The sequence below is a fragment of the Dipodomys merriami genome, unplaced genomic scaffold (genome assembly GCF_024711535.1).
Source record: "Dipodomys merriami isolate MVZ:Mamm:240054 unplaced genomic scaffold, mDipMer1.0.p SCAF_40, whole genome shotgun sequence".
NCBI classification, from domain to species: Eukaryota; Metazoa; Chordata; class Mammalia; order Rodentia; family Heteromyidae; genus Dipodomys; species Dipodomys merriami.
In genome coordinates, this window is record NW_027205604.1 from 10,257,763 (window position 1) to 10,271,275 (window position 13,513).

At 38.8% G+C, this 13,513-nt stretch overlaps 1 protein-coding gene across 3 annotated transcripts in view; it reads right to left on the bottom strand.

Annotated features, from left to right (window-relative positions):
* Positions 1-3,507: 3,507 nt before the first annotated feature.
* Serpini1 (serpin family I member 1) overlaps positions 3,508-13,513 on the bottom strand; it is a 72,288-nt gene continuing 62,282 nt past the window's right edge. For all 3 annotated transcript variants that reach the window (XM_069991940.1, XM_069991941.1, XM_069991942.1), the window contains exons 7-9: positions 7,930-8,016; positions 6,031-6,120; positions 3,508-5,817 (exon numbers count right to left, since the gene is read on the bottom strand). In XM_069991940.1, the coding sequence (XP_069848041.1) occupies positions 5,741-5,817; positions 6,031-6,120; positions 7,930-8,016 (254 nt within the window). In that variant the 3' untranslated portion in view covers positions 3,508-5,740. The remainder of the gene's footprint in view (positions 5,818-6,030; positions 6,121-7,929; positions 8,017-13,513) is intronic.

Sequence of the window (13,513 nt, forward strand, 5' to 3'; positions counted from 1 at the left end):
TCTGTCTGTCTGTCTGTCTGTCTGTCTGTCTGTCTGTCTGTCTGTCTGTCTGTCTGTCTGTCTGTCTGTCTATCTGCACCTTTACTTTTAGGGATAATCTCAAAGAAAATCAAACCTAGATGGGTTGGTTAATCAAAGACAACTCCAGTACATGAAAAACTACAATAAAGGGAAAAACATCTTGAGAGCAAGGCAATACAAATGTGACGTCAAATACTGTGGGTACTCATTTTTATTGTTATTATAAAGGCTGTGTCCAGAGGGGTTACTATTTCATAAGTCAGGGAATGAGTACATTTCTTTTGGCACAATGTCACTCCTTCCTTTGTTCTTTGGATAGTAACTTTAATCACCAAGAAATTTTCCTCAGAAAAACAGGAAAGATAGGATCCAATAGACCAACATATTTAAAGTGTTGAAGGGCAGAAACTGTCAACCTACAAAATGTTGTTCATGAATAAAAGTGAAATGGAGACATTTTCAGATGAAGAAAAAACTAAAAGCTCTTCTCATTAATAGGTCTTTCCTAGGAGAAAAGCTAAAGAAAAGTTCTCAAGGGAGAAGGACCAGAAGAACCTGAAAGTTTCACAAACAAAGGAAGAATCACCAAATTGAAATAAATATTTGAGCAAATAAAATGAAAGTTAAATTTCCCCTCTCAACTATTTAAAAATATATAATAGTTGGAAACAAAAGCTATTATTATTATTTTATAGTATTTCTTTATGATGTGCACACATAATGTATTTGCTAACTAAAATATGAAGTAGGATAAAGGAGCTAAAATATTGTAAGGTTTCTACATTCTACATGAAATAGAAATATTAAGAAAAAGAAAAGATTTATATTAAGTGGAATATAAATTTTTCTGTATAATCTCTGGAACAATCACTGCAAGATACCCAGAGATCTAGTGAAAATTCAATAGGTAATACATTGAGATCATGTAGTAGGAAAATATTCAGATATTTCTAATGAAAGCAGGAAAGGGTAAGCAAAGGAATGAAAAATAAAGCAGGTGCACAGAACATACATACATCAATAATTCCAGTAAATAATCCAAATGTTCTAAATTGCAGACTTGCTAGGATAGGAAGACACATAGCATATCTGTCCTTTATTATTTTTTTCTGTTTCTGTTTTGTGTCTCATTACAAAGGCACAATGAAAATGTAATGTTTGATCAATAATACTGCCCTGGGCAATGAGAGAATTTCAGGTGACTTAGAGTTACCTCAGAGTCTTGTGGGTCTTGCTTTCCTGGCTCTTCTCCCTGGTACAGAGGAAGTCCTGATACAGAGGAAGACCGTGGGTGTGAGTTTTCTTAGCAAGTCAGACTTAGCAGCATTTTTTTTGGGCGGGGTTCCGGTTGTGGGGTCTGAACTCTGGGCTTGGGCACTGTCCCTCAGCTCTTCAGCTCAAGGCTAGCGCTCTACCACTTGAGCCACAACACCACTTCCGGCTTTTTTCTTTTTGCTTATGTGGTGCTGAGGAATCGAACCCAGGGCCTCAGGCATGCAAGGCAAGTGCTCTACCACTGAGCCAACTTCCAAGCCCCCAGATAAGTCATTTTAAAAGCAAGTCTAGGACCTGTGTTTCTTTGGGCCTGGTTTCCCTTACTTGCAATAACTTGTATATGTCTGGGACAAGCAGAAAAGGTCAAAAGCTATGTAGTACATATGGCCAGTTAAGATTATGTTAGCAAAATGAACCCCAAGATAGGGACACAAATGGTTTTTCTTTCTTGTTATTGTTTCTAACGTATTTATAATGTACCATGTGATTTTTTTTTGTTGCTTTGTATGTTCCTCCTCCACAGTATAACCTCTGTTTTCAGTGTATTTGATGTCGGTATAATTTGGGGAGGGGAAGGGAAAAAAACAAAATGTTTAAATAGGGATACAGGTTGACCCATTGTAACAATGAAACGTACAAGACACTGTTGAACAACAAACTTTACAATTTAGGCGGGGGGTGGGGAGAGTGTAGTTGTGGAGGTGGGAGGAAAGGGATGGTAGGGGGAAAACAAAGGAGGAGGTAACAATGCTTGATAGGAAATGTACTCATTATCTTGCTCATGTAACTGTAATCACTCTGTATGGTATTTTCACAATAAAAAAACTTTTTTAAAAAGAAAGTCTACACTGGAAAAGATATTCACCTACAAACTCAAGGCTGATAAACTTGATATGTGTATCTGAGGCAGTGGCATGACTAAATAGATCGATATTTAGTCCCTTTTCAATTACTTAACTGCATATTACTTGGTTAGTCATTTAATTGATCTCAACCTAAAAGACATGTTGGTGTGTCTTTTAGATTACAACTATTCTCACTCTATTTAAAATGTTGGAGAGTTCAAGTCAGAAGCTCCACATGGAGACACATAAGCATAGAAATTCTGTCTGAATGGGTTTCATATTATAAATACACTGCTTCCCCCAGTTTTAGAATAAGCATCATCAAACATCTGGAGGGAACATAAGCTACTCCCCAATAAATAATGATGGATGTGAAAGACATTCTCTTATTTATTAATAACACTGTGGAGAAAAGTTTCCAATTAGACAGTAAGCTATTGAAATAAACATGAAGGGAAAAATGCAAATACACAAGAAAGCTCTCATGAAATATACCCACTGCAAGCTCTCATATATACAGAAACATACACACACATGCAACCTGATAGAAAACTAGTTGGAGTGGCTTTATAGTTCAGCTTCAAGACACAAAAGTAACTAAATCCTTGTTGCTGAGATATCACTGGTTGTGGACCAGAAGTGGTTTTACCAGCCCCTGAGTCTCACAGCTTCACACTTGTAGGAAGCTGGATGGAGATTTTCCCACACTACCACAGGCCTTCATTGGTCTTGCCTTATGCTGACACCATGCTAGTGAAGCAGACCACCATTAGTAAGCTCATCATTTTTTTTTTAAAGGATCAGAATGGAATTAGAGCTAATTGGGCTCCTGTTCATTGAGGTGTGGAATATCCGTTGAGTTATATATCCTGGTCTAGCTGGAGAGAAGTTTTGAGTGACATCCAGTAATTAAAAAAATGCATTAAAATATTAACAGGCTAGTTTTCCTGCAAGGGAACAGCAACATCAGGGTTTGGCTGGAATGAGCTTTGTTGAGTCCATCACCTGGGGCAGAGCTTAAATGAAGTGGTTTAGCTCAGCCTGGCAGCCTGCCTGTTTTACACAGAGACCCTCCAAGATGTGCCTGAATCAGGGGAGATGTTGAGAGTGAGGGACAGTTATAGATGTTTTTATCAGTGCATTTTGTGTGTTATGATCCATCTTATTTTCTCAAGATTACAACAAAGACCTGAGCTTCACAAACATGCCTCGCAAGCCACCATAGCCAATCCTCGACATGCCGCTGGCTATTTTCATTTTGTTTTTCAGAGAAGAAGAATAGCTATCATTATAAATTCAGGACGCTGGTTATTTGTCAAAAAAATTAACTATGGTTAACATACACATTTAATGAGAATGAAATATATTGGTTGCCATATTTTCTCTTTATTTCCATTATTTTTACAGACTTAACCTTTTCTGGTGTCCAAGTCAAATCTAACAATCAGTCATTTTGGTGTTGTCAGAATGTATAGGATTATATTCTCTATTCAATTTAGTCTACTGACTACATACAAAAAAGTAAAATTATGATTGTAGATAAAAAGCAAAAACCATATAATCATTATTGATCTTCTCCAAAAAATATATTCAGAGAGCAAAAACTACTTTTGTAAACTGAATGTGCTATGTATGTGTTGTATGTGTACGCTGTCATCTTAAATGAAGTACAAACTGAACTGTACACTGCTACTTTTTCAAGAAGGAAAACACTAAAGACATTTTAAGCAAAGGGGAAACCACAAGAAAAAACTTAGTACTGCAACATACTATCCTTTACCATACCCAAAGCATGCTAATAACAAAGTAAGATTTGTTTTCATTTAAATGGCACCTACACGGTACTGAAATATATTTGAAGGTAAGCATTTTTGTATGATGGAACTTAATCTTAGATTAGTTAATAAAAACTACATTTTTTTGCTTTATAAAATCTACACATTGTACAAGGACATTTATTCTTCCTTATAGGTAATACATACAGATAAAACACTTTACATAATACTTAACAAGAAGTGATATAGTTATTAGGAATATTACACACTCAGAATAACAATATTCAACCAACATCAGCTAATCCAGACTATACAAATTATAAATAAGAATCAGAACACTATTCTGCAATGAATTTAAGATTTATGAACAAACTATAAGTCTTCTGAAAATATAAGCTGTAAAAGATTCAGTGTTAAGTATTGCATCCTTGGATGAGTCATAAATTATTTTAGGGGTATTGCCCATAAATGTCTCATGTTTTCATTTTTAAAGAATACATTTCAAGTATTCTACTATGCAGGAAAAATGCATTCATCGACAGAATGCAATAGGAATAAACACCTTAGAACCAAACCTTTCATTAAAAATGAACATTGCATTATTAATGCAGATTACCACCGTACCTGAAATTCTTGTATGTTTTATGAAAATTACATAGGTTTTCTGTTGTTTATTTATAAAAATATTACACATGCAAACTTTAAATTAAGGAGAGTGTTGCTCCAGAAGCAAAGCAACAAGGAGCCAAGTCCATACACGAACAGCGAAGGAGCTTGATAGAGGTTTACAATGGTGGGCCTCTCCAGGGCCCTCAGCATGAGAATCTGCATCCGTAATAACATGTCCAGGTGACTGTGTCACACGTGAAATTTGAGAAGCACTGATCTCACACATGCCATTGCTTCACGATCTAGTCTTTCATAAAGTAATGCTACCTAAATAATTAGTCTATTCATGCTTGCTTGAACTTTGGGGTTTGATCTGAGATGTGGGTTATTAGGTGATCCATCTTTGTGTGAACATCTCAAGAGATACCTACACAAACCTAGGTGGTATCAGCCAATCACGTGATCTGGCCTCTAGCTGCAACTGAGACACATGGTAAAAAGATGTGTTAGGTAACAGCTGCTGACATTACCTATACTGGTGTAGCCAATGTTTCTGTAAGTAGAAGGAACCCAGTGTTCAATAATGCTACAGCTATAGCCCTGGTTTTTGTTTTTGTTTCTCTTTCTAACAAGTTTTGATGAATATTTCAGACAAATATTTGTTTCTTATACTATCTTCCATACTGATTCGTAACCAAATGATCACTAGAAGTTTCCTGCAGTACTTGTCTTCCCAGTGCATGTAACTGCTCATTGTTTGGAAGCGTATAATGCTCATTTACTTTGGTGCTTCAGTTCTGCAGGATGGTGAAGGATTTAAAATGCTCAGAAATACCACTTTCCAAATCTCATCTGATGGTATTTTCACATGACAATTCCCAAGGAAATATCACTGGTTCCAAATGTCACCTAAAGTTATCTATATACTACCGCTATTTCTAAAATGGAAAATACCTGCTCTCATAGTCAATAGGTACTTTTATTTTACACAATAGCACAACACACACATGGACAGGAACAAGACCATGTCTTTAATACTGATAACATTCCTTTGACAGATTGACTTATAATTCACATATATTTATTTCTATCTAGAGCTAGTTGAAATATTATCTAAAGATATATGGTAAGACACCAATCCTAACTGTATATATATACCAGCTGTGGACATAATGTGCTTTGTTAATCTTTTCCTTGTTACTGAAATGAAGCCATTTACAGTTCCTCGAAATCATGTCCGCTTGTGTTCATTGTTTCCGGATGCATGACTCGGCCCATGAACAAGATCATACCTGTGTCAGTGAAGAAAGAATTCAATATTTATTCTTCTCTTGCATGCAATAAGCAGACTTCCAAATATAAAACACATACTGCTGTTTTCATTAAAAGAATCATTTGAACAGTAAAGTTGATGGAATAAACGCTATGGCATAAGAAGTCATGTATGGAAGGAAGTTCCTTTGCGGCTTACCAAAAATAAGGTTCTGTTCCCATAACAGACTCACCAGTTCTCCTGTTCCTGATAAGGAAGAGAAATGGATGGTCTACGATCACTTGGGGATACAGCACAGCCATCCTGCTAATTGCAATCATTCCTGTGGTGCAGAGAGAAAGTAATTACATGTCTGTGGGTGTGCAGGGAACAGCGAGTCATTTCTCAACGCCGTCTCTATCTATCCTCTCAACGCAAAGGCAACCACCTACAGTAAACAAGATTTTTAAGACTTAAAGAGAGGAGCATCATCAGAGTATTAACCTTTCTATTTGATGTTTTCTTTTAGTTTATTCTTATTTTTTATTAGCTTATGTGGGAGGATTTCATTGTTACATCTCCACACACGTTTACACTGTATCCTAATCAATTTCACCCTCTCTAGTACTCGCCCTTGATTCTTCAAAAAAGACAAAACAAAACACATACATGCACATATAAACATGTAGTTTCCTCCCCTCTGTTAAACAAAATTGTACACAATTTATTCTGTCATAAAAGTTTAATCTTGGTCTAAGATAAATATTTGTGCTTTTATCAAACCATCTTTACATTAAGAGATAAAAGAAAAAATCTTGCAAAATGAAAAATGAACTCTCTCTCTCTTTCTCTCTCTCTCTCTCTCTCTCTCTCTCTCTCTCTCTCTCTCTCTCTCTCTCTCTCTCTCTCTCTCTCTCTCTCTCTCTCTTTCTCATTCTGGTATAATGGGGCTTCAGGGCCTGAGATCTGTCCCTTAGCTTTTATTCCTTAAGGCTGGTACTCTATCACTTGGGATACAGATCCACAGCCAGGTTTTTTGGTGTGTATTTGGAGTTAAAAAAATCTCCCAAGTTTTTTTTTGCCCAGGTTGGCTTCAAATCACAAAATCCTCAGATCTCAGTTTCTTTAGTAGCTGGGATTACAGGGTAAGCTACTGGTGCTCAGCACATTTTTGAGTCACTGTTTCTATTGTCTACAAAGGGTATCTGTGCATAGCAAGGCTCCAGGATTGTAGGATGTGGCCAGGAAGATTGCAGTTAGAGAGGCCATCCAGCAGTGAGAGGTGTGATGTGCGTCCTCAGAGGGGATAGTGAATCCTTCTCAAATTCTGATACACTGGATGCAGTCTGCGTAGTTGTCAGAATAAAAACCCATATTGAAGAGGTTTCATAATATCAGGGATTACTATATTTCTATTGCCCTCTGAAAATACTATTGCCAATGTTAGAAATAAAATGTACAAATAAGCCAACATACCACTAAAAGGAGAAAACACCTACTAAAATATGGCGCTAATCATTGAACATGAGATTGAAGCAAATAAAAACAAATTTTTAGAAACTCACGATAATAAAATCATTTAACCAGAGAAGTCATAACTATCATAATAAACCTGGGTATTTGTCCTTGTACCCTGGACATGGAATTGATATCAAGGAAAATAAATAAAATATATTGTTTTATTTCTACAATTCAGTTAAAAGTTTCAAAAATTATATACTATGCTCTTATTTAGGTGTGTACTTTGTAACATTCAAAACATTTATACTGGCAAAATTAAGAACCAACTTCTGAAAGTAATTAGAGAGGAAGGAACAATGTCTAAGTGGCTAGTAGGCAGATATTTAAAATACTTAAGTGGACAACACACCAGGAGACTGCATTTTCCCAGAGAGGGTCCAAATTGTCCAGTCCCTCATTAAGGAAAAAATGAGAATGAAGTGAATTTTAAAAGGGAGCTGGCTTAAATATATACTTTTTATCCTATTAGGAAATTCTGGCAGTTCCAGCCCATTTTCTGGCCTTCTAGGTCACAAGCAGGGTTTGGTCTTGGTAGTGATTGATTACATTCCTCCCCCCCCCCACCCCTGATTGTTTAAAAATTTAATCATAGAAGAGGTGAGAGAATTTTGGAACATGATTTAGTACATACCTGATGCAGCCACTGCTTCAGAGCCTTCCTCATTAACCTCTAGGAAGGATTTGTGAATCACCTTGGAAAGAAACATGTCTTTGTTATCTGCAGAGAGAAAAAAATTTAGGGCTAGGAAAATATTTGACCCTTTAAAAAAGCAAACAATGATCATGACACTGACAAGATGCATCGTACTCACAAACTAGCATGTTCAATGGAAACTCCCTAGTACAGCTGCATAAAGATACTACTACTACTACTACAACTCAATTATAAAATAACAAAATGAGTCTGAGAGATAGGAGAAATGCCAATATTGATATAGAAGACAAGAGATAATGCTAGATTTCATTTTATGATTGGAGAAGACCACTGAAGTTGGGTTTTCTCATTTGCTCTCATTTTTAATCTTGTTCATTTTCCCTCTTGTTTTCATGGGTAGTTTTCCATTGTTTATTTCCTCTATTGCCAGAAAAAGCAGAAACTCTGATTTAAGTAGGGATTTCAAATTAGTCCATAACTCAAGATAAAAATACCTTACACATTGCTCTTTAATTTTGAAATTAAAAGTACATAATGAAGTCAGTAAAAATCCAGAAATAACTAAATTCATATTTTTAAAACTCATCTGTGATCATTGCAATAATGGAGAGATCCTTGGCAAAGAAAAATATAATCGACTTGTAGCTTGTTTCAGAAATGAAGTTCCATTCTGTTCTAGCTTACTGGCTTATCTGCAGATCACAAATGTGTTACCCCCTGGTAGGATGAAATAACACGCTTTTAGTAAATTGCCTATATATTTGTGGTGCTTTACAAAAATTAATGGGCATTATGGCTAAACTATGTTCACCTTGAGTTTATATCTTGAAGTATTCACCTCCAAGACTTTGTGGTGTGGTTAAATAGATTTTTCTTTAAAAAACGAATGACAGGAATGTAAAACATGACCCACAATGTATTGTTGGGGGAGGGGAGGATGAATGGAGAGAGGATGCCGGAGAATGGCTATGGTCAAAATACTTGTGTGAAAATTGAACAATGAGTCTTTTTGCGATTGGTTTGGGAAGGGAGAGAAGAGATAAGAGAGAGATGGAAGGAGTGAATCTGCTCAAGGCACATTATATTTATTCATGGACATGTCAAAACGAAACTCCCTTGGAGGTCTAATCGATGCTAATAAATAAATTAAAATAAGACAAGATGAATTTCTTAGTAACTTTCCTGGGTCATGGGGTGCAGGGAGTTGCCCAAACATCATTCTATTTCAATAAAGATGTTTTGAATGGGATTAAATTTAAATTAGAGGAATCTGAATAAAGCAAACTGCTCTCATAGTGAATGGATTGGCTTCATTCATCAGTTGAAAGATCTAATGAGACAAAGACTTCCTTCAGGCAAAGAGGAATTCTACCGATAGACTACTCCATCTCAGCTGTCATTCTTCCCTGGGTTTCTGCTCTTCATGATCTCCTTTCTTTCTCTTTCTCCCTCCGTCCCTCCGTCCCTCCATCCCTTCTTCTCCTCCCGCCTTCTACTTCCTTCCTTCCTTCCTTTTTTCCTTCCTTCCTTCCTTCCTTCCTTCCTTCCTTCCTTCCTTCCTTCCTTCCTTCCTTCCTTCCTTCCTTTACTCTTTCTTTCTTTTTATTTCACTGAGCAAATACTTATCAATTCCTCTTCCACATCTGGTGTAGAGCAGGGTGCTACTGTTCTGTGTTAGGAGAATGTTGGCATGGTGGTGGTCATTGCACCTTAGTATAAGCCATGGCTTCCTTTGGAGCACTGTTCCTAAACACAGCCAATTTAAATAATTTCCTCATTGCCCAAGGGCATGCTTCAAACATAAGCACAGCACAAAGACCGTGTGTAAGTGTGTAACAGCATCTCAGACAGCAGAAAGGTCTCCGTGCTTTAGTTGTTACAGTAGTTTTCATTATGATCCCACCCAGGAAATTCAGAAAACATCCTGGAATTCCACAGCTTCAAAGTAACTTTCATTTGCTTCTCTGGAGAGTTTTTTGGATAAAACCAGCAGATGACCAGGTATCTATTGTTCTGTTCGTGTGCTTATTCTGTGCTGAGCAGCTACTATGTACCAGACCCTGTAGTGCAGCCTAGGGAACTAAAGACATCTCTCCTCACACGGGAAAGCTGTCATATACAAAAGAGCAATAAAAACATCTAGATAAACATACTGTGTTGATGGGTGATTAGAACAAGGAAGAAGAGACTGGGGCAGAGTGTATCCTAGGAAAGGTGTGTCTATAAAGAGTAAATGTGAAGCTGAGACTGAAGTCCTAAAAACAGAGCCAGCCATGGAAGGCCCATGGGGCACCGTGGATGGAGAGAAAAGCTAAAAGCCAGGCAAACACAAGAACCCCAAGGAGCTCGTGTGGCTAACAGTGTGGGAGGAGGGCAGGCAGGCTGAGCACAGCCAGGCCGCACCCAGCCCGTACACCTGGCCTCACCGCCCAGCCTCTGCCCCTGGGACACCAACTGGTGGATGAGGACAGAGCCCCTCCCTCTTTCAGTCTCTCCCAGCTCCCTGATCAGTACAACAGCAGAACAATAGTCCACAGAAATGGTGCACCATGCTAGCCAACCCATGTGGGTGCCAAGTACTGCCAGATGCCAGAAGAAGGAAATGAAAGCAGCCATGGGGGAGGATGGGTACCCCGGGAAGGTGACCATAAGGAGGCCCGTGTCTATCAGAGAAGGTGAGGGGCAAGAAGGGTATGTCACACACAGCACTGGCTGTGCTAAGTGAGGAGAGCAGCAGAGAGGAGTTTGGAAGGTCTAGTGTGTGGAGGGGGGACATCCCTTTAAGAGCTTGGGCCGGGGAATTAGAACACCTAGGCTTTGTGGAGAAATCATGGGCCAAGGCTGTTTTGATTTTAGATGAGGAGGTAGCTGGAGGCAGGAAGATCAAGTCTGTGAGCGGTTGCAATGGTCCAGGGAAGAAAGTTGATTGGTGAAATTGGCATGGTGGCAATGGCTGAGGAATGAGCCCTCTGGCATCCAGGTGAAGGAGAAGGAGAGCAAACAAGGGCAGAACGGCGGAGCCAGGCTGCCATAAATCCACAGCCGGTGAGTCTGCCCCGAATATAGCTTTTGCTGTGTCTTTTCAATTCCTTTATTTTATTGGCTCCTTTATTAAAGCTAGTGCTTTATGTGGAAGGATTTAATACTCTCTTTTCTTCCCCTTACACCTTTCTGGGGATTACTCATTAATCCAAATGCTGACAGTCCTTCATTTCCATTACAAAAATAGCCTTACTCAATAACAGGATCATTGCTGCTAGGAGGTGAGCATTTTAAACAGAGAGCCCCAGATGAAAAGGACTTTCTGCACTCCCTCCATTTTATGTCTACTGTATGCATCTTGACGGTGTTTTATGCTAATGGAGTCTAGAGTCAAAAGGACTGGATACCAAATGAGACGAATAATTAGCACAAATACTGATCATCTCATCTCCTCACGGGAGAAGCAGGGAAGGATGTGGGAGGCCTGGAGAACACACTCATAAGGACCCCTCTTCATGAGGTGAAATTCTCTCAGGGGATAGTAGTCGCAAACAGAAGCAAAATATTCAAAAGGAATAAGATCTGGAGAACGTCATGAGGGATTATTTCTGGTGGGGGTAATCGTGGTGACAGGGTGAACCAGGGGGCCATTCTGAGCTCATTTCAAGAAGTATTTCAGGAGGGAATGATTGCATCATGTCTGGGAGATGCAGAGATATGAAATGGAAACCCAGTGTGCAGGATGGCTGGAACCCAATCCTGTCTGTTCAGAATCAGCCACCGTGAAGGCGGAAGGGAGCTGTGGCTTGGGAATAGTTGAGGCACACAATGATCTGATGGCAAGTTTCCCGTGATGAACCTCAGCAGGGATAGGTAAAAGGGATTAGATTGCAGATTCCCATCTGGGAACTATTTAGGAAACGATTGAAATAGTTCGGGAGAATAGTAATAAGACTCTGAAACAAGAGTGGATGTAAGAGGATAAAAAGTGAAAGAGTCTGACTGAAGAGGTCTTAGTAAGGGATTCTGAGGTATTGAACACTTCTAGAAGCAAGACAAGGCGAAACAGGGCTGATGATTTGTTTCACCCCAATGCTAAATCACGTGTACTAGTTTTGAAGAGAAAAAAAACCTTCATTACATAGTTTAAGCATCTGACAATATCATAATAGCACTGAATTTTTCTCTGGATACTTTCAAATTTACTAATTTATTCTGCTATTAATACACTTAAATTTTGTTTCCTAATTGTATACGAATCTTAGTAATACATATACAAAGTAAGATTCCTAGTGGTGCCGAGTGGGACATGTGAAGAAATTCCCTCTCGCCAAGCCTTCTGTCCTGTGTCCTACAGCCAACTATTGCAGTCACTTTAAAAATATTCTATGTGTTTAAGAACCTACATACTTATGTATTTTCCCTTCTGTCTTTTGATTCAAGTTCTCCCAAGTGTCTTTCAATGCTCCTCTCCTCTCCTCTCCTCTCCTCCCTTCTCCAACTCTCCTCCTCTCCCCCTCTTCCTCCTCTTCCTCCTCCTCCTTCTCCTCCTCCTCCTTTTCATCTTCATCTTCTTTAATGTTCCCCTCCTAGGGCTTGAACTCAGGGTCTAAGAACTGTCACTGAACTTTTTTTGCCCAAATCTGGTGTTCCACTTCTGACGTTTTGGTGGTTAGATGGGGATAAGTTTCATGGACTTTCCTGCCCTGGCTGGTTTCAAACCACGATTCTCAGATCTCAACTTTCTGATTAGCTAAGACTAGAGGCACCTGGCTCTATTTCCTTTTTTAAAAAATTAAGTAATTTATTTGTCCAAAGGGGATTCTAGTGTAATGTAAGTTGTGTGTTCCGAGTGCTACCTGTACAGAAGCATTCCTTCCAGCTCCATCTCCATCCCGCCTGCTTTTTCCTCCGGACTCATTTCACATTCTCCTCTTCCTTTCTCACATATCCACACTGAGTATTCTGGAAGTATTTGTCCCCAGTTCCCTTTTTCATTCATCTACTCCCTCCCACTCCCCACCTTTCAGTCTCACTCAACTTCCTAATAGTCAGCTTGTTAAACTCTATTAATTGTTCAGAAGGTTTATTCCATGGAGGTTCCCTCCTCTGTATACTATAATCAACTAAATCATATATAGAAGAACATGTCTCTATATATGTTCATATGAGAGGTTGCTTTTGGGTCTCAGATCCACGTATGGGAGAAAGCACTCATGCTTTGTGTCTCTGAGTGCCTGCCTTATTTTGCTCAAGCTATTTTCCAGATCCACCCATTTCTGTCATACTTCTTTTACTGTCAGGTTTCTCTTTTCCTTCACTGTTGACATTTGGGAATGGGACATTCTTGGTTGGGGGGGGGAGCTGACTGGTGCATTATAGATGTGGAGAGGTAACCTTGATCCCAGAGATTGGGTACCAATAGCATTCCCCAGCTGTGACAACCAAAAAAGTCTCCAGGGGTTGCCATGTATTCCCTGGGAAGAAAGATATGGTATGGGCAAAACTGCATTTGTCAAGAAGCACTATTCCACTGACACATTCCACCACCAGCCTTCTTTGTAATAAACCCAGCTGT